The 22,930-nt window shown below is 60.3% G+C and overlaps 8 protein-coding genes across 8 annotated transcripts; 3 read left to right on the top strand and 5 right to left on the bottom strand.

Annotated features, from left to right (window-relative positions):
• Positions 1 to 1,760: 1,760 nt before the first annotated feature.
• BXZ73DRAFT_28870 (uncharacterized protein) lies at positions 1,761 to 2,354 on the bottom strand (the record flags this gene model as incomplete). The annotated part of the gene is made up of 1 exon (XM_048017766.1): positions 1,761 to 2,354. A coding segment is annotated over one exon (594 nt), but the record flags the coding sequence as incomplete, so codon positions are not given.
• A 276-nt stretch (positions 2,355 to 2,630) lies between these two features.
• On the bottom strand, positions 2,631 to 5,662 carry BXZ73DRAFT_106224 (glycoside hydrolase; the record flags this gene model as incomplete). The annotated part of the gene is made up of 3 exons (XM_048016551.1): positions 2,631 to 4,757; positions 5,181 to 5,280; positions 5,328 to 5,662. 3 exons carry the CDS (start codon positions 5,660 to 5,662, stop codon positions 2,631 to 2,633), a joined length of 2,562 nt encoding a protein of 853 aa, XP_047872886.1.
• A 2,336-nt stretch (positions 5,663 to 7,998) lies between these two features.
• Positions 7,999 to 8,653, top strand: BXZ73DRAFT_54412 (uncharacterized protein; the record flags this gene model as incomplete). The annotated part of the gene is made up of 3 exons (XM_048021164.1): positions 7,999 to 8,277; positions 8,329 to 8,451; positions 8,516 to 8,653. The coding sequence occupies 3 exons, from the start codon at positions 7,999 to 8,001 to the stop codon at positions 8,651 to 8,653; spliced, it is 540 nt and encodes a 179-aa protein (XP_047872885.1).
• A 1,070-nt stretch (positions 8,654 to 9,723) lies between these two features.
• Positions 9,724 to 11,736, bottom strand: BXZ73DRAFT_92640 (Rft-1-domain-containing protein; the record flags this gene model as incomplete). The annotated part of the gene is made up of 5 exons (XM_048026435.1): positions 9,724 to 9,784; positions 10,116 to 10,763; positions 10,796 to 11,007; positions 11,066 to 11,634; positions 11,658 to 11,736. The coding sequence occupies 5 exons, from the start codon at positions 11,734 to 11,736 to the stop codon at positions 9,724 to 9,726; spliced, it is 1,569 nt and encodes a 522-aa protein (XP_047872884.1).
• A 625-nt stretch (positions 11,737 to 12,361) lies between these two features.
• On the bottom strand, positions 12,362 to 13,814 carry BXZ73DRAFT_92639 (SAICAR synthase-like protein; the record flags this gene model as incomplete). The annotated part of the gene is made up of 4 exons (XM_048026434.1): positions 12,362 to 12,919; positions 13,146 to 13,319; positions 13,528 to 13,755; positions 13,794 to 13,814. The coding sequence occupies 4 exons, from the start codon at positions 13,812 to 13,814 to the stop codon at positions 12,362 to 12,364; spliced, it is 981 nt and encodes a 326-aa protein (XP_047872883.1).
• Positions 13,815 to 14,128: 314 nt separating this feature from the next.
• Positions 14,129 to 14,418, top strand: BXZ73DRAFT_92638 (uncharacterized protein; the record flags this gene model as incomplete). Its single annotated transcript, XM_048026433.1, has 2 exons — positions 14,129 to 14,272; positions 14,299 to 14,418. The coding sequence occupies 2 exons, from the start codon at positions 14,129 to 14,131 to the stop codon at positions 14,416 to 14,418; spliced, it is 264 nt and encodes an 87-aa protein (XP_047872882.1).
• A 795-nt stretch (positions 14,419 to 15,213) lies between these two features.
• On the top strand, positions 15,214 to 16,428 carry BXZ73DRAFT_54407 (alpha/beta-hydrolase; the record flags this gene model as incomplete). Its single annotated transcript, XM_048021162.1, has 6 exons — positions 15,214 to 15,282; positions 15,359 to 15,670; positions 15,726 to 15,780; positions 15,833 to 15,951; positions 16,008 to 16,295; positions 16,348 to 16,428. 6 exons carry the CDS (start codon positions 15,214 to 15,216, stop codon positions 16,426 to 16,428), a joined length of 924 nt encoding a protein of 307 aa, XP_047872881.1.
• A 1,514-nt stretch (positions 16,429 to 17,942) lies between these two features.
• BXZ73DRAFT_106219 (uncharacterized protein) lies at positions 17,943 to 21,802 on the bottom strand (the record flags this gene model as incomplete). The annotated part of the gene is made up of 8 exons (XM_048016550.1): positions 17,943 to 18,425; positions 18,506 to 18,697; positions 18,755 to 19,768; positions 19,829 to 19,969; positions 20,054 to 20,692; positions 20,746 to 21,107; positions 21,226 to 21,559; positions 21,611 to 21,802. The coding sequence occupies 8 exons, from the start codon at positions 21,800 to 21,802 to the stop codon at positions 17,943 to 17,945; spliced, it is 3,357 nt and encodes a 1,118-aa protein (XP_047872880.1).
• Between the last annotated feature and the right edge of the window lie 1,128 nt (positions 21,803 to 22,930).

Genomic DNA, 22,930 nt, shown 5'->3' with positions numbered 1-22,930 from the left:
AAGAATGTTCTTTATCGCGAAGTCGGGAATAGGACGCGACATTGAGGGTGGAGTCCCCACCGTCGGTGGCAGTGGGGGAGATGGGTGATGCGAGAGCTGGTCAATGGGTAAGCGGACGTCGGGCCGTTCGAGGTGCGCGGGCGCAGCTGCCCAGCGGAGCATTTGGGAACCGGTCTTCTCACCCAACTGCGAATTAGCACGACGTTCAAGCAGTGATCGCAGTCAATTAGTGCATGCAGCGAAGGTGAGCGTATACATACTGCCGACTCTATTGGTCCACTGAGACGGATACGTACACGACACGTGTAGTAACGACGGTGCAACGTCATTGTCCGAACGCTCCGCTCTCCAAGTCGCTGTCGTGATGGGTCGTCACAGGCTCGCGGCTCATTGGAGGCGGATCTGGTAGGTGACCCCGCCGAACACGACCGGCCCGTCGACCAACGCCTCGAGCTCCGTCTGGTTATACAGCGCTGGAGGTGGCACATACGTGCGGACGATCACCGTCGGAGGGAACTCGAGCCGGAGCTCCTCGTCCCACTCCACCACTCGCCACTCCAGTCGTTCCAGGCGAAGACCGCTCGACGCTCGGTCGCGCAGCATCCCCACGAGCCTTGCAAAGTCCTCTCGGCGCCCGTCGCGATCTTCTCCTCCCACTCCGCTGGGTTGGCTTCGATCAACTTCTGAACCGAGCCGCGCTTCCGAGGGAATGCGACGACGAGGGTGCGTAGATGCTGAGAGACAAACGGATAGTCGCTGTCCTCGGACTCCCCCGAGTCGTCGGGTTCCGGTCCAGATAGCGCCCACAGGGCACACGAGACGCATTGGCCGGCGACGTCAAGAGACATGAGATTGGGGAGAGCGTCTAGGATTTTGTCAAGTTCGGAATAGATTGTGTCTTGGTTCTGGTGGATGACAAGCCGCGTGATATTCGCGCCGTGCTTGTCGAATACGGAGGCGCAGTCCAATCTGATCGGCTCCGCTCTCCATCTAAATGCTGCAAGCGTGAGTCGAGCGAGAGCGACGCCGTCCTTGAAGGTAGCGACCTCGGTGGTCTTCCATTTGTCGCCGGGCGTGCAGTCGCAGATGCGAACCATGTCTGCGTTCTGGATGCGTTCCTCAAGCTTCTCGTCGCTGGCCATCAAGCGTGGTAGTGTCGTGTGTTCAGCGATGACTTCGAGGGTGATAGGAAGGGGGCACGAGAGGCAACGGAGGTAGAGATGCGACCCAGGATAGATATCAGTGTTGAGAACGACGGTTTGCAAGGCGGGCATGGTTACTGGATCGACACTGTCCCATATGGACGAATTGAAATCGGGAAGATAGCTCTCGACCGGATCTCTATCAACCCCTTCACTCTCATCATAGTAAGACCTGATCTTCCAATCCGGGTGCATCTTGAAGTCTTTGCCGACTATCCAGAACTTGAGGCGTTCAAGCGCGGGACACCAAGTCAGCGCTTCGGTGAAGCCAGCCAGGTGGTCAGGGATGAACTGCGCGGGGGTGACACACACGTCGCGAAGTGCAGGGGTAGCGAAGTGCGGGAAGAGGTCGATGGGGATACACCGGATGGTGTGGAGGCGAGGAAGGGCTACGGCGTCGAGAACCGGGCCTTGTGTGCTTTCGCTCCACTCCCATAGATCCTCCTCGAGCTCGTCTCGGATAACGTTTCTGTCGGCGATAGTGTGGCCAAAGCCGTCGTCGTCGTCGTCCGTGTCCTCGCGGAGCGGCAGCCAATCCTCGTACATCCCCACATAGCCTGGAAATGCGATGCCGAGCACTTCGAGGTTCGGCGCAGCCGAGTTGAGGAACTTGCATAGAGTGGAGAGGTTCGATACATCGACGAGGCGGACGTAGAGATCGACGAGGCGCGCAGCGTGTGGGGCGAGCGTGGTGGCGAAGTGATCGAGGAAGTGGTAAATTTTGAGGCGAAGAGGCTGAGGAGACGATCGTGCTAGGGCAAACTCTGCAAACTCGTGGCGGCTGGATCTGCATCTCCGGCGTTGGGAAAGCAGCTTTCCAGGTGCGGCGAGGGCGGCGGTCCAGAGGCTGGGAGTCTTGAGCGCAATCGAACGCCAGTGGCGGCAGACATGGATGACGGCGATGCTTTGAGGGTCTTGCCAACAGTGTGAAAAGATCTCGGAGAGAACTTCTGTGGGGAAGGCGCGGTGGATGGGCGCGACAGCATTGCAGATGGAGAGGAGGGCGAGCGCGATGTCGCGGTACTCTTGGGCTCGGATGAGCACCCACGGGCGCACGGCGTCGTTAGACAGACGGGCTAATGTAGCACGGTCTGCAGCGGGGATTGCGCATGAGAGGAAGGGTAGACTTTGGACGGCAGCAGTCATGAAAAAGCAGTTCGGATTTGAGTACTTAGTGCGGGCGGTTGGTGGGTTGCAGAGAAGTCCAATCAGCAGGAGGCGGCGGGCCTTGAAGGATCTGCCAAACAAGCCCAAGCACACGTGACACAAATCCCGTGAAGGCCATACCACAGGGGATGACCGGGTTCACCGTCAACTGCATCGTGCAAGCATCAAGTCGTAAAGGCCATAAAGTCGTGCGTGCGGATTACACAAGATAGAGTACACATGTCCGTCCAGATCCAAGAACCACACTCGCCCGCCTCGCCTCTACATGATCGTGCACTCCGAGCAGCCGCTGAGGACCCGGTCCACGCACGACACCTCCGCCTCCTCCTCACCAAGCGCCTTGATCGCCCCCTTCGACCGGCGGACCACGATCGCGTACTCCCGCGTCCCGCTCTCTGGCACCGGGTACCACCACTTGAGCGTCTGGCCCTCGACGGCCCACCGGCCCTCCGAGACCTCGACGTCGAGCGCGAGCAGCGGGCTGGGTCCAGCGAGCGTGGCGAGCGGGTCCGACGGCGTCGCAGGGGGGTGGTCAACGAGGGGCGTGTGGGCCGCGGAGGTCGACCCGTCGAGGAGGTGGTCGCTCGCGTAGTGCACGAGTGGGACGTAGATCTCCGTCGGGAGCTCCGCCTCGCCCGGTTCGCGGAGGAGGGCGGCGAGCCCGAGGCGCTCGGCCGAGGGCGCGTCCTCCGCGCGGACGCGGACCGTGAGCTTGAAAACGGCCGTCGCGAGGTCGAACTGGATGCCGGTGGGGACGCCGACGACGGCGGTCGGGAACGGGCGGCAGAACGCTTTGGGCGCGCGCGCGCCGTCGGTGAGGAAGTCGTAGATGTTGTCCCAGCTGGCGAGCGAGCGCGGCACCCGCGGCGTGGTCAGCGTGGACGCGTCCGCGTCCGAGCCGCCGGCGAGCGTGGGCAGCGAGACGCTCGAGGTCGCCGCCGAGGACGTGTGCACGCTCGCGCCATCCTTGTCCTTCTTCAGGAGCGACGCGGACGAGATCTCCGCGGACGCGTCCATCTTGAACTGCCCCGCGTTCTGCAGGTCGTCGGCGCTCCAGATGCTCAGGTCCTCCATGTTCCAGCCGTCGCCCCACTGGTGCGAGTTGTCAGGGCAGTAGTTCCAGAGCGTGAAGTTGAGCGCGTTCGGCCCGTCCGCCGCGTTGAGGCTCGCGTCGAGCGCCTTCTGCTGGCTCGAGTAGTCGCCCTTGTACTTGCCGTTGTCCGTCCAGCCGTACGCCTTCTTCCCGTCCATGTCGTACGGGATGCCGATCTCGCCGATGATCGTCGGGTACGCGCCCAGGATCTTCGCGTCGTCCTTCAGATACCCGAGCTGTTCCTGCAAGCACTTCCGGATCGCACGCTCCCCGATCCGGACCGCAGGCAGGCTCGACGAGTACTTGCCACGAATGAGACCGAGGGCGTCGGCGTTGTACCAGCTCCAGTGGCGAGACACGAGCGTGAGACCGTCGTAGTAGTGTGTCGACAGGCAGCATCGGCCCTTGAGGTAGCGCTCGTCGAGTTGTGGTGGGGGAGAGAAGACGGGTGGGGCAACGAACAGGATGGCTTCTGGGTGGGACTCGCGCATCCGCGTCGCGAACGTCTCCCAGTGCGCCCTCCAGAACTCGTCGATGAACACGAACGGCTGTCCGTTTCGGAGGTTGCGAAAGTAGTCGGGGATGAGCACGGTGCCGCTTGCGGTGTCCCATACTCCGTGCTGGGCCCATACGCAGGTCCCGAGACTCCAGCCCGGGTCGCGCTTCCAGCCCCACTTTGGGTGGACGCCGTTCGGCTCGGACGAGGGGTCGGCCCACATCTTCTGTCCTTGTGGGTCGATGGTAGTGGTGCCGTCGCGCGAGGGACCCGTTGAAGTGAACTTCCAGCACTCGACGGTTTGCGCCGTGCCCATGCCGAGGCGGAGAGACTGCGCGGGAGAGGGGAACGGGCCCTTCTTCAAAGTGGAGCCCTGTTTGCTCGGCACCATGTTGAGGTCTTCGTACGTGCAGAAGCCCTCGAAAGGCTCGTTCATGCTGTCCCAGCCGATGACGCACTCGTCGAGCAGGTCGCTGGCGTCGCGTATCCGGTCCGCGAGCTGGCCGAACGCGGCGATGTAGTGGGACTGGAGGTAGTCCTGGATGTTTTGCCCGTCGATGATGCACTTTGGTGCGTACTCGCGGCCGGCGAAGAACAGGGTGAACAGCGTTTGGGCCGCTAGCCTGCCGTAGTTCGTGCTCCAGATCATCGCGGGGAGGTTTGCTGGGTCTGCGTCGGATGTTGACGGCCACTCCGAGTGAAGGATGGCGCCTTTCGTCGCGGTGAAGTTGCGAGGGTTGATACCGCAGGCAGGGATGGTCCAGTATGGTGCCCCGGACCCGCCGGAGAATCTTGACCACTGCAGAGGAGAGATTAGCCACGACGTCAAGGAAGACGTTAAGGCCGGCCCCACACCCGTCGGAGACGGGGAAGGCCACCTAAGCTCCCAACGCAGTGGGTTGACCGTCGCTACACATAATGAGAACATAGGATGGTGGTGGGCGCGCTCCCTAGCGCCTGGTAACGGAAGTTCCGCGCCCGGTCGGCGTGAAGGTCCGCGCTCCCTTGACATCGCTCAGGTGCATGGATTCATCGTCATCCTGCCAAGCATCTCCCATAAACCTCGACGGTTTCATCTCTGCATGGCCTCGCGTCTCGACTCCCAGGCACACGAGCGCATGGGCCGAGAATCTGCGTACAAGCCTCTGTGCCTGCGTGCTTCCAATGCAACGCCTGCGCAGTCCACTCTTGCGGTGGTGAGTTGAAAGAGGAGTCTACTCACAATGTCTTGGTGAGGGTCCATGTACACACGGAAACCAAACTCTTTGCACTTCCGAAGCACGTGGACGGTGTAGTCCATGAACTCAGTGTCATACTTGCCGCTGGGGGGACATGAGAGGGGATACGAGCGAAGACAAGAGCCACTCACGGTCCCGCATGTTCCAGCGACTCCCAAGTGACGACATACCGCAGCATGTTGTAGCCCCATCCCTTGAGGCGCGCGAGGTGGACGTCGGCAGAGCCGTCTTCTAGGTCTAATGGTCGCCCCACGAAGCTCATCTCGCCGCTCTCTCCTGACTCCCAGAAGTCTTCATGGCGTTGTGACGGGGCACCCACGGGAGCCTTGTCTGCGCCAGAGAGGTTGACGCCGCGGAGGAGAAGGGTACGGCCAGCGTTGTCGACGAATTGGGCGTCGGTGGTGTGCACGAAATATGAAGGTACAGTCTTGCCAGTCGTTGGAGATAGTGCGGGGACGCGAGGCATTGGGGGGTGAGGTCGTGTCAAGTCGTCAAGACGAGGTCGTGAGCGTCGACAACAGCACCAGTGTGGAGGGTGTATTGTGGCACCACTTTCGGGAGCCTTTAGAACGGAAGACTAATATAGCCTATTGGCTCATTGATTGCTCCAGGTCTTAGGCTTTTCTTACTGATGTTTACTCCATATAGACCCATTAGTATCGCTTTGTGCAAGCTGTAAGTCGGTTTCTTACTTGCCCGGTAACTTATGGCAACTTACCGAGGATTCCCCGATCCCTCGAGCGTCAAGTCGGAGCGTCGGTTCGCTTCTACCACTGCCAGCTCCCATCGACACCGCGCATATGTCTCCGTCTACTGCCTCCACACGAGCCGACGTGCACTCCAAGCAGAAGATGAGAAGGCCCAGTCTTGGCAGCATATAGCGCTGCATCGCCTCTTGCCAGTCCTCTGAGAGTCGACATTACGTCGTAGCGCTGCGACGACCAGCAGCTGTGGCCTCAAGCGGTATGCAGCTCAGCGTCAGCTCTGTGAGTACTTTGAACATTCATGCCTCCGTCTGCGTCCTCTCCCTCGACCAAGCGGCAAGAGGGCCCAAGACCTATTACCCGGCACGTTCAACTGTGCTAATCGATACTGCGCCCAGGACAGAAGTGGAGATGGTCACATCCCAGGAGATGCACACTTGGAAGCGTCGTACGACGGGCAATTTCGGGGTGATAACATTGGGCAGTGCTGGGCCGCTAGGCGGGTTTGTGTGGTGGTACACATGTGGTACGTAACGGGACACGTTGTGCAGGCTTGAGTGCTCACCGTGCATGGCCATCTTCTATGTCGCCAGATGGAGATCACGAACTCACCGAGCTCGCACTGGCGTCAGTCAAGCGGCCGAGCGTCGAAGGCAGCATCTGGCCCCGTGCTCGAGGTACGGCAGCATCGCCTTGTCTCCCAGGCGGAGCCGCCCGTCGGGCACTCCTCTCATGTCAGCACGGAACGCGTCGGACACGAGGCGCGTTGAGAGTCCGCTGGCCGCACACCGTCGCTCGCGCATCGCCCCGCCCTTGGACGGAACGCTGCTGCACAGCCGACAAGGTGCGCTCTTGCGCCTGCTTGCGTAATACAGCCCGGGATATTGCTTTATGACCACTTTTGTACAGGTGGCACGAACCTGTGCACACACTGTGCAAATTCTGGAATTCCGTCCCCATCAGCCTCGTCTGCCTCCCCCCGCGCTCCCGGAGAGATCATGGCCACCGTTCCAACCAGAATTCCATCGCGGTCCTGTCTCTCGCGGCGGCGGACGTCACACCCTGCGAGCTCTCCAGCCCGACAGAAGCTGTGGGAGCTCACGATGCCGCTCATCGCCTTGGGTCGCGTTCGAACACGTTCCCTCTCCGCACACCAGGCTATAAGTACGATCGCCGACCACACTTATCTGCTTGCCCACCCGGTCACTCCGGCCTTCTATGTCCCCTGCGTCCGCCCACGCCCACGCCCACTCCTCTCCGCCAGAGTTCTTCTACTCGCATGCCGATACCAACGACCCCCGCCATTCTCCATGGGCCAACGGACTTGAATCCCCGGTACGTCCGCAGTCTGTGACGTAATGGATTCGCGCACTCATTCTTGGTGTCTGGTAGAACTCGCGCTGGTTTCCCCAGCAATCACATTCATACCCGCCACCCTACCTGCCCTCGGCGTACAACAACATCACTTCCTCGCAGCTCGCTTACACCCCCAGCCCGTCATACTCATTCAACGACACGCGCGTTCACCACACCCCCTTCTCCTTACCGCCCAATATGCGCATGCACGAAGAGCCGTTCACTCGGCTCGATCAAGTATGTCCCTCCAGCCCTTCGCTCGCACCTACCTGACCGTTTGCTCGTATAGCGGACACCATCCCCTCTTCCTACGCTGCCGTCTCTTCAAATCAACATCGACTTCGATACCGCGCAGCCACCCACTCCCCCTAGACTCGACGCCTCTCTTCCGTCATCGTCAACCCCCTACCATACATCGCGTACCTCCCTAAGCCCGCTCCCCGACGTGTCAGGCAATGAGACATGCGTTTCACCTTCGCCGTCCTTCCTCTCCGTCCCGTCGTCCGTTGGAAGCCCGTATCGACGGACCACTTCACCTTTCCTGGGTTCTTCGAGCCAGGGATACGGCTTTCCCACCACATCTTCCCCCACTTCCCAGTCAAGCGCCACCGCGAGGGCGCAGTTTGACTCGGTCATGACCTCGTCCCCCTCGAGCTACCACACCTGCCACAGCAGGATGGGCTCTCCGACCGCCAACCCGCTTGGCGACGCTGGCTTCTTCATGGGCCACACCGAAGAACCCATGATCCCCCTCGACCAGCTCTACGTCCCTTCCCCCATTCGCCGGTTCTCCAACCTCCACCTCGACGATGCCGTCTCTAGCCGTCCCGTTCCGCAGCGCGTACGGGTGCCCCACTCCGCGTTGGACACAAACCGTCAGGAATGCGCGGTGTCCTTCATGAGCGACGGCGCGCTCGGGGTTTCCGTGCGCGACGTGCTCAAAGGCTGCGCCAGGATGCAAGAGGGGGACAGCATCGTCCTCGAGAACACGAGCGTCCGGATGTTCCGGCTCAGTCTTGAGGTCAGTTATATGTCGCTGAGCCCTCACAAGCTTGTCCTGATTTCCTTCAAGTGGCCTGGATACGCGTCGTCCGGCAAGTACATCAAGGTACAAGAGAATGGGACCTACATCACCCGCAGAGAGCTTGCTAGAGCCATCTGTGAACGTGTCAAGATCTTCATGGCTCAGGCTGCGGTGAGTTATCTGCACGCGTCTTCTGAGCGCGGGTCGCTCAACTGTGCTCTCGCAGAAAACGAAGTCTTCCAGCGACGCCATGTGGATTATTCCCAGGTCCAGCGACAACCCTCGTATCAGCACCAACAACTTATGGCTCACTCGAGTCGCGCCCGCCGCCCACCGAGGGAGCTGGATTGCGCAGCTCGAGCTGGCCTTGTGATGTGCTGCACATCTCTAACTCCCCTTCCCCACACTTCTTGTTCTACTCTCGCCCTCCGCTGCTCATACCATGCTCTCTTCACCTCCTCCAGCGCCACCTTGACCACATGCATTCATCTCTACTGTACTCTACACCTCCTCTCGCGACTAAGTCCCGGTAATCCTCCCCCACACGTCACTTATCAAGCCGTCCGCTCCTCTGCCGTTGCTTTCCCGTCCCCCCATGCGGTCCCCGTAGCCAGCTGGGCCCTGGATCGACCGCGCTCCGCCAGCCTGACGCCCATGCATGCTCGTCCACACCGATTTAGCCCCTTCCTTATACGTCTCCTCCGTGTTGTACTTGTAGAAGCCCGCTGCGGAACGCCGTCCGTACGCTCTAATCCTATTGTCCCTTGTGCCGCTCCGATCCACTCGCTCTCTTCGGAACCCTCGCAGCACCCACAACAGATCGATCTGGATTCTGCCCCCTCCCTGAGCCCTCGACGTCGACTCCGCCGCCTACGCGCGCTCCGGCCTTCCGCAGCCCACCCGGTTCCTGCCGTTGGGGAGTATGATTGCCACCACCACCCACTCCCCGGCGCAAAGGAGAGATCTCCCACTCGACCTCGCCGTCCGCACTCCGCCCCCGCCCCCGCACGCACGTCTGATCCACGAGGAGATCGGGTCCGGCCTTCCAAACCCTCATACCGCCCTTCCGCGGCCGTGATGCAGCGGCGCTGGGCGGGGCGGCTCGGGGACGTATGCGTATGCGCTATGCGGCCGGCTAGTGGCACACCTGTGCGCGAAGCCTTGGAGCCCGGAGCGCGGGCCCGGTGCACCGTTCTCCCGCCGCCACGCGCGCATCGTGGCCCCCGCGCTGCTCCCCTGCAGTGGCCCTGGCTGCAGCACCGTGCGCGTCCTCGACCCATGTCCGACACGTAGCTCGAACAGTGAACAGATCTGTCTCGTTGCAGGCAAGGTTTGGACACATACGCCCACGCTGTGGCCCGCGGCCCGCGGGCTCGGGTCGGCAACGTACTATGGCTAGCCTCTATACATGCACGGGCGGAACGCCGCGGGCTCTGCTATATTCTACCGCGTGCGACGCAGAGATCCGACCAGCTGCACGACCTGCGTCCGCTCGCGGACGACGCTGATCGCGGACGGGGGTGGGGTGGGGTGGCGTGGCGTTTGCGTGTGGCGTGCGTGTGTGCGGCCAGGCGGAAATCCGGATGTGGGAGCCAGTGGCACGGCGGGGAGCGCGTTGGAAGGCGGACGGCCCGCGACGGCAAGAGGAGCGAGCATGGAAAGAGGACAAAACAGTCAGCAAGCGGCGCGAGCGGACGGAAGGTGCGATGCGCGGAGGACGGGCGGAACACGCAAGGGGGGTGGGGGGGGACAGGATAAGGAGCGCGTGCGGGTCCGGGGAACGGACGAGAGAAGGGCGCGGGGCGCGGGAGAAGACGGGGACGGGGACAACTCACCATGTCAGCAAACACGCGAGCACGCACGCCGCGCCGACCCCGACGTGGTCGCGCGCGGCCCACACCGCCGCGACGCCGCTGCCCGCGACCGCCTCGTGTGGGTACGCGCGCACGACGGTGGCGGCGGCGGCGAACGCCACGAGCACCGGGGGCGGGGGGACGGCGCGGGACCAGGACAGGGCGACGCCGCGCGCGGCGAAGAAGCGGCGGGCGAAGCGGGCCGCGTACGCCGCGCGCAGCGCGAGGTTCGCGACGTTGGCCCAGACGAGCCCCGCGTCGCCGAGCTCGGTGTACCGCGCGAGCGCGGCCGCGGCGAGGGGGAAGAGCGGGGCCCCGAGGGTGAGGGCGCGTGCGTGCGCGGCGAGGTCCGCTGGGGACGCGGCGGACGCGAGCAGCGCCTCGAGGACGCCGTTGTAGGCCATGGCGGGGATGTAGTACACGTAGACGCTGAGGATCTGGGGCGCGGACGTGCTCAGGTACCGCCGGGGGAGGGCGAGGCCCACTGCGAGGGGGAGATACGGCGGTCCGAACGCCGCGAGCAAGAGGAGCAGGTGCGTGAACGCGAGGAGGAGGGTGAGCAGCACCGTGGCGGCGGTCTCGGCGGCCTGCTTGTCTTGGACGGTGGGGGCGTCCGCTGCGCCTTGGATTCTGGGGTCGTGATGAGGGTCTTGGAGAAGAACACCCGCGCGGTCTCTTCGATGGGTTGGAACACGATTCGCGCGACGAGGGAGCCGTAGTTCGCGGCGACGGCGTACCCGCCCTGGTCAGCCAGCGGGCTGAGCCGTGACACGAGGAACTTGTCCCCTTCGGTGAGAAAGTGCTTGATGAGCGACTGACCCGTCATCGCCATCGACAGACTGAACAGTCCGGGGTCGAAGTACATCGTTTCTCGCTGCGGGGGGTTCAGCGTCGCGACAGTCACCGCGGGGACTGACTCACTGGTCCTTGACAGCGACGGCCACCTTCCTCGGCCGGAAATCGAGATTTTCGCGGCAGGCCACAACGAAAGACACCAGCGTGGTTAGACCATACGCAGTCTGGCCTAGCGCGAAAGCCACCAGACTCCAATCTTTGGGAGCGACCACAAGGACGACGAAGGTGGTGATGGTCTTCAGCATCACCGCGGCCCCTTCGGCGCGGACGCGGACGTGGAACCGCAGCTCGTTTTGGGTGCGGATGTACATGGGTTCCGAGAGGAGCTCTGACAGGGCCGCGAAGACGTAGAGCGCCACGCTCGCGCGGAAGTGCGGCTGGGACGACGTCGAGGACGAAGAGGTCCCGAGATAGATGAAGGCCGATCCGACCGCGGTGGGGATCCCGAGCAGGATGGGCAGGAGGGCTATGTTGGCGACGAGCGGGCTCGCGGAGCTCCGGTCCGCGTCCTTTTCCGGGTCGGAGGACGCCCTGAGGAGCGCGTTCCGGACGCCCTCGCGCGAGAGAAAGAGGATGGTGGAGAGGAGCAGCTCGAACTGGATCGAGGTCGTCCCGAAGACTTGCGGCGATACGAGGCGGACGAGGCCTGGTTGAGGACGAAGGTGACACCGCGCGAGAATATCTGGAGCAGGACGAGGCTCGAGCCGGACGCCAGGGTCGCCGATAGCAGTGACGGCTTCTCCGACATCGTACCTAGCGGTGGCGCGAGCGCGAGGTCGCGGAGAGAGCATGTGGTGAGCATCAGCTTCGCTCTGAACCCAAGGCCTGACTCACAGAGGGCTCACAGCACCGGGAAAATGCGATACGTGGGTCGCCGGTAGCTCTGCGCGGCGGGCTCTGCAACAAACTCCGTCCAGGTTTAGCGGCCTGCCTGACTCGCCGGGTGTGTAACTGAGCGTCACCTCGTTCTTGGGCTCATTTGCCCAGATTGTATTAGTTTGAGGCAGTGAGTCGTGCTTGTTTGGTTCGCGGGGATGAGGAGAGGTTCGATCTTGCGTGTGGCCAACGCGTGTCTTGTGTTGGGCGTGGCTTAGAGACACGTTGCGAGCATGAGGCGCGGGTTCTGTAATGAACAGGGTCGTTCCCACGAATAGCCTTCAGGCCCTCAACAGCACCCTGGTATCCGTGGGAATATCGGCCTAATGTCCTCCCGGGAATGCCCGCGAGCAGGTGCAAACCACTACGAGCCACTGCCAGTGTACTTCGATACAATGGGCCTACTGCGGAGTCTACGGGCGTCCACAAATCTCAAGTCAGGTAAAAAATTGCTTGTTCAAGATACATGATTCATGACTTCGTACACCCCTCGCTCATCAGTATGCCGCCTTGACCTGCGCGATGCGTCCGTCCAGCAGGCCCAGCACCGTGTCTACGCCCTTCAGCACCCCTTCATCCGGCCCTTCGCCCGGCACAATCTTCGTATGCGCAAAGTCGATAAGCTTGACGATGTACGGCGGCCCAGGCTTCGACGCCACGCTCTCCTCGTCCTCGTCCTCATCCTCATCGTCGTCCTCATCATCCTCCCCGACCTCCTCCATCCACTTAATCCCCGCGCGCGCCCGGTCCCAGTCCGCTTCGTAGATAACGAGCAGGCTGCCGCCGACCATGCGCATCTCGACCGCCGCCAGCGCGTCCCGCACCTCGGCGACGTCCTCCCGGACGGACTCGAGCACCGGCAGCAGCAGCTCCGCGGGGAGACCGGTGCCCGTGATCGGCGGGGGCGCCTCGGGCGCAGGCTCGGCGTGCGCGGGGGGAGCGTCCGGGGAGAGCGGGAAGAAGCGTGCGATGCCATCGGGGAGGTCGGCGGGCTGGATGGACTTGCCGTACGACTTGGGGGTGTTCACCGCTTCGTTCGTCGCGAGGTCGTACACCTGTGGCGCAGAGCGCGCGTGTGAGCACTGTGCACGCGGGGAACGAGACACACCCGGTGGATGAGATCGCGATGTGGTGGACGGTCGTTAGGGACCCCAGAACGCACGAGATTGAGCAAAAGTCGACAGCGGGGACAGTGCGATCGGAGACTCGAACAATGGATCCCCACTGTGGGGGTGGGGGTGGACGGTGGACGGACAGATGTGGGATGAAGCAGCTTCGCACCTGAAAACCAGTGAGGCGGACGCCGGTCTCGAGCGAGGTCGTCTCGCGCGCGGCCTTCTCCATGCGCGCGCGCTTGTCTGCGCTCGCACCGTCGTCGTAGAGCACGGTCCCGAGCTTGATGTCGAGGATGTTCGGCTTCAGGAATGGCTGTGAGAGGTTCTCGAGCACAAGAGACTGTGTAGGCGCACACTTGTCAGGCTCTGCTGCCTCCGGCGCATCCGCATCCTTGCTCGCTGCTCCCACGTCCCGGATCGCGGACACATCGCATGATGCGCGCTCGCCAAGGGGACAGAGCAAGGAAGAGACAAGGGTGGCGAGGCGCGCGGCACGATGCGGGAAAGTATGGAAATGAAGGCCACTCATCTTTCTCGCTCTCCGCCACCGCGGCAGGCTGAATCTGCATCGGCTCGCCCTCTGCGGGTGGCGGCGCATTCTCATCCACCTTGCCTTGTAGCCTGAGGGTGCCGTAGAACTTTGGCAGGAACGGGCGCAGGGACGCGAAGGCAGCGTCTGCAACGACGGACTGGTAGAAGGCGACTTCGGCCGCGAGCGCGGGCTTGATGAGCAGCGAGCCATCCTCGCTTGTGAGTACTCCCGGGTGGCCGCCAACCTGGGAGTTGAGTGGGACGGTTGCAGTTGTTGCGGGACGGGGAGATCGTCGGTGGCCATGTTGGGTATTGCGTTTGTGTGGACTGGAGGAGGTGATGGTATCAAGGCAAGGTGGGCGGCCTGGTAGCTGTACTCGGATTGCTCGGACTAGGTGGGCTGCTCAGTCGGCGCGCGAAACAAGGTGCAAAGGGTGGCCCGGCGCGTGCTCCGACGAGCAGGCGTGTCCGTCATCGGGGTCATCGCGCGTGGTGGATGGTGGGAGTATGAGGAAGAGGACGCATTTGGATTGCTGCTCGGACCCTGTCCTTAGCTCTTACCATCATCACCTTCAACCCCCCTCGCGCGCGACCACACGGCCACCAGCACGATCAGCCATGGCCACCCCGCTCGCACAGCACGAAGACAACATCTTCATTTCAGTCACCCTCTCGCCCGCCTCCGCGCTCTTGAGCCACCCAGACGCGCTCCTCGTACACCCGCTCATCACCCGTCTAGGGCGGGTTGGAGAACTCCAGGACGTCCAGCTGCTCGGGGTCCTCGGCAGAGCTGGCCGCAGGTTGAGACGGGCGTATTAGATGCATTGAACAGTCTGCCTGGAGTGCTGAGGGTGGACGTCCAGGGCCTGCCGAAACTGAGGGCCAAGAGGGGAGGCGACGAACTGTGAACTCGAGGTACGCATGCGCCTCATTTGAACGTCGCATCTGGGAATGGACGGTTGCATAGGCCACCAAGACGTTCCGTTCACCGATCGCTCAAGATCGTGGCGTATGAAGTAGATCTTGCCATTCTATCGTAACAGGTGTATGTGGGTGTATGTGCGAAATTGGCCGCGTATAAAGTAGGTCGGAAGCCAGTAGTCGTGTAGTGACCTTGCTGCACCGATTCCTTGACACGTCGTGCTCGATAGACGAGACTGCAAGACATGCAAGATGCACACTGATTGAGCCGCTGCGGCCGCGGAGGCAATGGGCGCTCGTCCCTCCGTGAGCGTGACATCACCAAACCGGCGACTGAGGCCCGGTGGCACGCCGCAGCCGTGACTCGTTGCACAAGGCGTTGTCTCCGACTTGTGCTTCGTCTGCTCTCTCCCTCTCCCTTCTCTCTCAATCCTCATATTCATGCTTTATAACGTGCTTCCGGCGACACTCCAAGCTCTTCTTACTTCTTTACTCTGGTCTTCGGCAGCACCATCACGACCTCCAACGCTGCAATTCCAGCTGCGTCATGCTCATGGTCTCTCTAATAGCTCCAGGTCGTCTTCGCGGATATCCAACCTCAAGTAGGATTTGCACCGGACACGTTCTCTGTCGGCACTCGACGGACGGCGGTGCACAAGCCTGCGCTTGACATGAAGAGCTTCAACAGTGCGCGGTTTCGCGGGGCGGACGTTTTGTGGGAGGGTACCGAGGTAGATGGGCCAGACGTACAGGACCGGGAGTCGCTGCTTTTGCTCGCAAGGATGGCGAACAACGCGTACACAGAGCCGGACAAGAAGGACTGGTACGACCTCGGGTCTGACTGGAACAGCGTGAGTGGCTCCCCTTTCTTGCGCACCCCTCCTTCGCGACGTGGGTGGTGAAGTTCACGATCGCTCCCCCTCATAGAGCTATCCCTTCGGCTGGCAGCCCGAGGACGATGGTTTCCGTGGACACGTCTTCGCGACCGCGGACAATTCCACCGTCGTCGTCTCCGTCAAGGGCACGTCCATCGTATGGCCCATCGGCGGCGGAGGCCCAACGCAGGCCAAGGACAAGCTGAACGACAACCTATTGTTTTCGTGCTGCTGTGCACGCATCGACTGGACCTGGAGCACCGTTTGCGATTGCTACGAGAAGAGCCAGCAGGGGAACAAGTGCGACCAAGGATGCTTAGAGCAGAGCTTGGCCGAGGATAGTCTCTTTTACTCAATCGGTATTGTGAGTACTTTTGTTCCTTCTCTGCGTATGCTACCGATGACTGAGAAAACCGCAGAATCTGTACAATAACATCACGTATATGTATCCAAACGCTAACATTTGGTTAATCGGTACGTCTTTCCCTATCTCCGTGCTTCCCCGGCTCTTATATGCGTTGGTTAGGGCATTCTCTCGGCGGTGGACTCGCATCTCTCGTTGGCATCACCTTCGGCGTACCCGTAGTGGCATTTGAGGCTCCGGCTGAGAAGCTGGCAGCGACCCGTCTTCATCTCCCTTCTCCCGTAAGCCCGTCTCTCTGTTGTTGCGCGTGTTTCGTCCGGTCTGACGGTCGTTGCAGCCGTCCACGCGACATGTCACCCACGTATACAACACGGGCGATCCCATCCCGATGGGCACTTGCACCGGTAGCGCCTCGACATGCTACACCGCAGGCGTTGCGCTCGAGACGCGCTGCCACTTAGGCCAGACTGTCCTTTACGACACCGTCACGAAGCTCGGATGGAGCGTGAACGTCATTCATCATGGGATTGTCGCACTCATCGAAGGCGTTCTGGCGAAGGAGGATTTGGTGTGGGGCGAGAACGGGGAGAAGGTTCCGCCCATCACCAACGAGGATGACTGCACGGTGAGCAGATTTCAAGTCGTCCGTTGTGCGTGAGGCTGACTGCACCTCCAAGGACTGCTTCAAGTGGGAGTTTGGGAACTACCGTAATCTAACGACCACGAGCAGCTCGAGCTGTGGTATGCGCGGCTGGTGACGCCTTTATGATTTTACGTCGAATGAGATAGATTTGGACATTGGACATAACGCTGGATGCCAACGTGTCGCCCTCCCTCGACCTTGGTACGCGGGATGCTCCTTTAGGCCACTTTCCTCTCCGGCTGTCGCTCCTCGGTGGACCGGTTTGATTGTGCAATAGAATCTGCGAAGTACTGCAGGTATGCTCCCACCTATTTATATATCCGGAGATCCTGACGAATTTGCCTCTGACTGTAGAAGACGAGGTTCCTCACGTAGATTCGGCCTACTCAACTAGGCATCGTCGCTTGTTGATCTCTATCGAGAAGAATGGTGAATACGATATCTCAGTAAGCACCATGCACCTGCGATTGTCCGTCTTGAATCTCATCAGCCGTCGCGACCCGCCAGAGAAGCGTGGATAGTCGCTTTCGTCAAGAAGCAGGCGGTTGCTCCTGTCCCAACAAGTTCATCAACAGCGTCTTCCCCTCCCAGATCTTCGTGTATTGCTGGACGGATTCGCGCAGCATCGGCGTCACCCCAGAGTTCATCCACCTGATTTGTGGATAATGAGCGTACGCTTCGCAGAGGACGGTCTCCTCATCTGCGGGGACCATGTCCCTGTATTCTCCCGGAGCTCGCTTGGAAGCGCCGGTCGTCAACGTCGGAACATTCCCTGCAGCGCTCTCTCTCATTCACCAGTTCCAGCACGGATCCGGACGGCATACATCGCTCGCGCGCCACCGGTGACGAAGATGGTGTCCGACTCTCCGAGTCACGGCGCCCATAGGACAAGCTCCTGCTGAAGTTCTCCGCCTGGCAAACCAGCACTCCGAACGATCGCACGGACATCGTCCACGCGCCACACATCGCCCACCCGTCCTCGACATCACCCGGGCCGCCGCGCCCTCCCACCGCCAACCCATCCCGTTCGCGTCTCACCACGGTGCGTCCCCCGACGTCGCCGGGCCCTGCGTCCGCCGCGTCCTGCGCGCGCTCCAGCCAGCCCTACGCCCGACGGCGACGATCCGGACGCGTGCCCACGACGCCCGCCCGCGCTCTCCATCGTCTTTCCGCTGTCGCCGTGGCCGGGCGAAACCTCTGCTAACACGTCGGTTTTGGTCTTCCAGACGACCACAGTGCTCTCAGACATGCACGGTCGCCATCGGGTTCGCCTGATGTTGTGGATGTGTGTGAAAATTCCTGGGGGAAGCGGGGGCGGGAGGGGAGCAGCAAGCTGAGGTGGGAGTGACTACGGCACAGGGGAGCAACGGGACCGAATATTGTACATACTACAGGATGACGGAACTGCAAGAGAAGAGAGGTGAGGAAGGACGAGGGGTGCAAGGAAGATGACATTGATGCAGCTCAGTGTTGTGTCTACTCCTCCATGGCATCTGAGCTAGAGGAGGAGGAGGAGGAGGAGTTGTCATCATTGTTTGCATGATCAAGCTTTGAACGCTTGCGTGTGGAGGGTTCATTGTCCCCAGTGTGCGCTGTTCAGAGTCAGTAAGCACAGCACATAAAAGCTGGTTAAAACAACTTGCATCGAGGTCGCTTGCGCTCTGCCTTCGAGTATTGCTTCTCCTGCACCTTCTCTACTGACCCCAAGTTGTTACTGATAGGAGTGGCATCCCAGTTGGTGTCTTCTCCACCAGACTCTAATGATTGGGAGTTACGGGAGCAGGATGAGGGGGAAGAGGGGAGCTCCGGATCCTGGTCAGGCAAACGCTCGCCTGAAAAGGTGAGGGCATATGGATACTCATAGTTGGAATCGTCGGATGAATTTTGGTCATGGTCCAGATTATTGATCGTCCACTGACCACGCCTCTTGTCGTCAAGGGTGTTGACATCCATGGAGTCTTCCTGGATCTTCTCAGCGAGTTCCAACGCATCCCCGGTCCGAATCTGAACGGGTCCGATGAGACGCATGACATCGTAGGGAGTCACAGAATTCTTGGGCCGCATGATAGCGTTGTTGATCTCGTTGAAGATCTGCTCGAGAGGCTCGAGGTCCTGAGGGAGGACGACACAATCTGGGGGGCAGACCTCGGGTTTGGAATGCCCATGGCGATAAGCCTCTTGTAGTAGTCCACATGGCGGTCTGGAGCGGTCTCCCTGTACTGCTGGAGGCTTTCGAACGCGTCCCTGTCGGTCACAAGCATGTTCTCGTCGACATGGAGGTCGGGCAGGGGGTGCAACGAGTCGTTTCGCTTGAACGGGTAAACCCAATCACCCTCAATCCCCTCTGCACGCGCGGCGATGCGAGAAGCGTTGACCACCATGGCCTGAGGGTGTCATGACTGTGAGAATGGACCCATAGTTTGGAAGAGCTGGATACTCACCATCATGAGCTCCTTGAACTTCTGGATGACGACATGGTCCAGGAAGCCGTCCTTAGTGCGGTACTTGCTGTCCTTGGGGTTCACCTCGAGCTCAGAGGCCAGGAGCGGGGACTTCATGAGGGTCTTGTGCATGTGCTTGAGGTGCTGGGTCAAGAACTTGCAGAGGTCCGGGCCTTCATTTTGAGACTCTATGGTTGGCTCCAGGCGGACACGCGCCGCACGAGTGGCCTGTGACAGCGTGGGCCAGAACCAAGGGATGTAGTACACAACGTCGCCATTGGCATTCGGGAGCTCTTTGAGACCAGGAGGAGCGACGAAAGGGCGTGGCGTTGTGTGGACACGGAGGAAGTTGACGATCCGTTTCAGTGAGATGACTGCGAGGTGTTCCACCAGCACAGGCGCGACAGCCTCCTGGAACACCACATCGAAGAGTGCGATGAACATGACCAGCGCTCCGGCGCGTTGCTTCATGTTGCGACTCGATCCGGTGAGAACGTGATAGGACCAGGAGCACATCTCAAGGCGTCGGAGGATGGGCAGGTCTTCCAAGGTTTTCGGATGGAAGTACACGCCCTGCTCGAGCCGCGCGTGAGGACCCAGGGACTCCATTTGGGAGTGGCAGCTCCTGCCATTGACGTCGGAGATGGAGCGACAGACAGCATGATATCCGGTGTACAGGATGTTGGCCCAGTCATGGTTGTCAGGCAACTTGACGTGTGCCAGTTTGCAATTGGGCTTGACCGAGACGTGTTTGCCCTTGCCCTTCCCTTTGCTTGAAGAGCCCAAATTGACGTGCTCGTGGTCTTCCTCAGCGTGGGGGGCAGCGACCTTGGCATCGTTGGACTTGCTGAGCTGCTCGCCAACATTGAGGGGACCTACAATGTGGTCCCAATGTTGCATGAGGGCCTTGAGGTGGGAGGACAGGATGTTGTAATGGACTGGAGTGAGATGCTGCTCGAACTTCTTGCCGATAAACTTGAGGGACCTAGACTCGGACAGGACAGAGTTCCAGAACTATGAGGGGGGTGAAGTAAACAATCTGATGAGAGAGTGAACGTGAACCATATCACCCACATGGATCAAGAACAGACGAGAGGATGGAAGGAAGGAGGCCGCCTGCAGGTCCTTGTTGAGAACCGACGAGAGGTCCCAAACGTCGGGGGTGCCATCGAGACGAGAGGACAAGGGAGCAACAGGATCCATCATAAGGGTGAGCTAGGAAAGCATGTTAGCTGTGGCTGCGCGACTGGTCCCAGCGGCATGCCGCTAGAACCAGTCCAGCGCGGGAAAGGGACTCACCCAGTTCACACCGCTCTGGATATTGAGCAGCATCGTGTTCATCGCTGAGAGTGCTGACTTGCTGAGCAAAGGCAGCACAAAGGTTGACCCATTTTGCGACAGGGTCGACACCCACACCAACTTGTCATAGGCATAAGAAAGTGCACCCTTGGCATTGTCGGAGAGCTTGTCAGTGTCAGCTTGCTCGATGAGGGCCTCCCAGTACGACTTGCACATCACGAGCACGTCGGGCCAATACTTGCTGAGACCACGAGACCACTCCACAGACTCAAGCTGCCCAAACTCGTGCGTGCAGTGCTGGAGGTGTTTGACGAAGACACCGTCGAGCTTCTCGAGTAGCTCAGGCGGCCACACCTCGTGGCAAACCCCGTTCTTGGTGAACCTCTCCACGAGCTGCTCGTATGCGGTGGTAGCAGAGGTCCAGGACTTGTCCTTCTTGTCGTCCTTCTTGAAAGGCTCCAGCACCAGCAAGTCGACATCCTTGTCTTTGGCAAGCCTTTCTTTGACTTGTGCCCATTGCTCCGTGACGGCCTTGTTGTAGGCCTTGGTGGTGGCTGTGACACCCGGTGCAGTCCATTTGTCGTAGGAGGCGATGAGCGCCAGCTTTCTGAACCCATCGTGCAGCATTTGCATCCGAAGCTGATGGCTTTGTGAGCGTGAATCAGGAGAGCCCATATGGGTCTAGAACTCACAAAGCCAATGCCGTGACCGAAGTGGCCGCCCTTTGAGTTCTCTTCGATCCACTTTGTGGTCGGCATGACGTCCTCCTTGTGAAAGTAGGAAAACTCGACAGCGAGTTGAACAACTGCCCAGGTTGCCGGCTTGCTCATCAGGAGGTTCTTGCGGTTGTTCTTGACAGTGACATTGCCGAGAGCTTCCTGCAGCACCTTGGGTGGGAGAGTGCGTCGGTCCTCCTCGCTGATGCCATTCGCAGGGTTATTGATGTGGTTAGCAACTTGGCGTGCAGCAGCCCAGAGTTGTTCAGAAGGGGTCTGGGGCAGGACGGGACCGGTGGCATTCTCGGACAGCTTCAGGAGAATGTCCTTTGGCGCGTCTGAACAGACATTTAAATGGAGTGAGCAACCAAGACTCTGAGAGAGAGAAGGACTGGGACTGGCAGCGGCATGCCACTAGGACCAATCTGAGCACAAACAATTCATGGCTGCACTTACCCAGATCGTACACCTCCGCCACCCACCAGTACGTGCCGGCAAGGGCATTGGTCAACACCTCCACCTCGTGCTCCAGAGCTTTGAGGTCCTCTGGTCCTGTGATGTGCTTGACTTCGGAGCTCCTGAGCTCCAGCTTCTTCAAGGTGATGAGCTCGACCATCATCTGGGAGTGAAGCTTGGCGGCCTCAACACGATGGTTGCCGTCGAGGAGCTCCACCTTGCCACCTTGAAGGATCTTGAGAGTGGGTGGGTTGTCGCTCTTGCCGTTGGGCCATGTCTTGGAGACTAAGGTGGGGTTGATAGACTCCCGATGGACAGCAATACGGATGGGGTGCTTGACAGACCGACGAGATGAGGCATGCATATTGTTGGCGATACTACGCACATGATGTTGGTTTGTAGTTCGGTTTACACCAACATTGTGGGCGAAGGCGACCGCATTGGGACCAGCGACGGAGATCATGCACATGCCGAGGAATGCCTTGTCGACCTGTGACTTGTCGCCGTGATCCTTGTTGGTGAGAACCTTGAGACCAGTTGCCTCAAAGTCGGATTGGGCATTGGAAAGGGCAGCCATGGCGACCTGCTCCCGGAATGTTTCCTTCACCTGTTTGCTGGCATGTCCAGTCTTCTCAAACTTCTCCATTGGTGTCAGAGAAGACACTGTTTTCTCCTTCCCCTGCTTTGTCTTTCGGGTGGCGGACGAGGCCTGGATGTTAGTGCATCCAGAAGTGTGACAGTGTCAAAATTGCGTACTGCTTTGGGCATATTGGATGTGGGGTTGAGGGGGGAAGGGGTGGGCAAGGTTGAAGTGGTAGTATAAGAACAAGCAGGTACAGCACTGATAGTTTTGCCCTCCGACTCACCAGCCTATCACCCGTCACACCTTGATCATGATAGTGACAGAAGCACCAGCGGGCCGATGATTCGGACAGGGGATCTGGTTACGCTAGATGTCACAATGGTGACAGTCACGGACGTGTGAGACCCGTGATACACATCAACTGGCACCGCTAGCGACGTGCCGCTCGTACCAGTGTAGTGGTTGTATGGCACAGACTTGATCCCAGTCGCAGAGTCGGATCGTGACGCGTTGTCCGGGTTGACAAAGCAATGCGCATATGGATTTCCGCAGCGCGCGTGGAGGAGTATGTACAGGATTCCATCCGAATCACGGCTCCGTTGGAGTCTGGAGTCTACGACGCCGTGGCGCCCGTTCACCGCGCTTTCCCCACGGAAATCCTCTCCGAGGTGTTCCCCAACTGTTGGAAAGATAGACGCGGCTTGGCCGTCGCATCGCGCCGGCGATCGCAGCTCCGGGCGAACTCACCAAGTTCAAAGCCCCCGGCGACGCAGCTCTCGAGGAGTCGCGCAGCAGGTTTGCAGCGTTCGTTCCAGAAAGGTCCTCTCCCGAGGCTCTCTACCTCACGGCACGCTATCTGTCCGACTCCTTCGTGCGCGCCCTCACGTTACGCGCCACTACTAGGCTCGTCTCGTTCGTCTCTTCCTCCGTCTTGATGATGCACCACGGCTTCATGCCCTTCGTCGGATCGTCGCAGCAGGCACGACAAGCTCATGACGTCGCCGGGCCGTGCTTGTAGCTACGGTCGTATGTGAGGTCGCCGCGCGATAGGCAAAGAGAAAAACAACGTCAGACATGCATCGACCACCGCAATGAACAAAAGGGCCGACCTGCATCTCGCAA

The sequence above is a fragment of the Epithele typhae genome, assembly GCF_022376455.1.
Source record: "Epithele typhae strain CBS 203.58 chromosome Unknown BXZ73scaffold_79, whole genome shotgun sequence".
In the NCBI taxonomy this organism is placed as follows: Eukaryota; Fungi; Basidiomycota; class Agaricomycetes; order Polyporales; family Epitheliaceae; genus Epithele; species Epithele typhae.
This window is presented reverse-complemented; position numbering and strand designations above follow the sequence as displayed.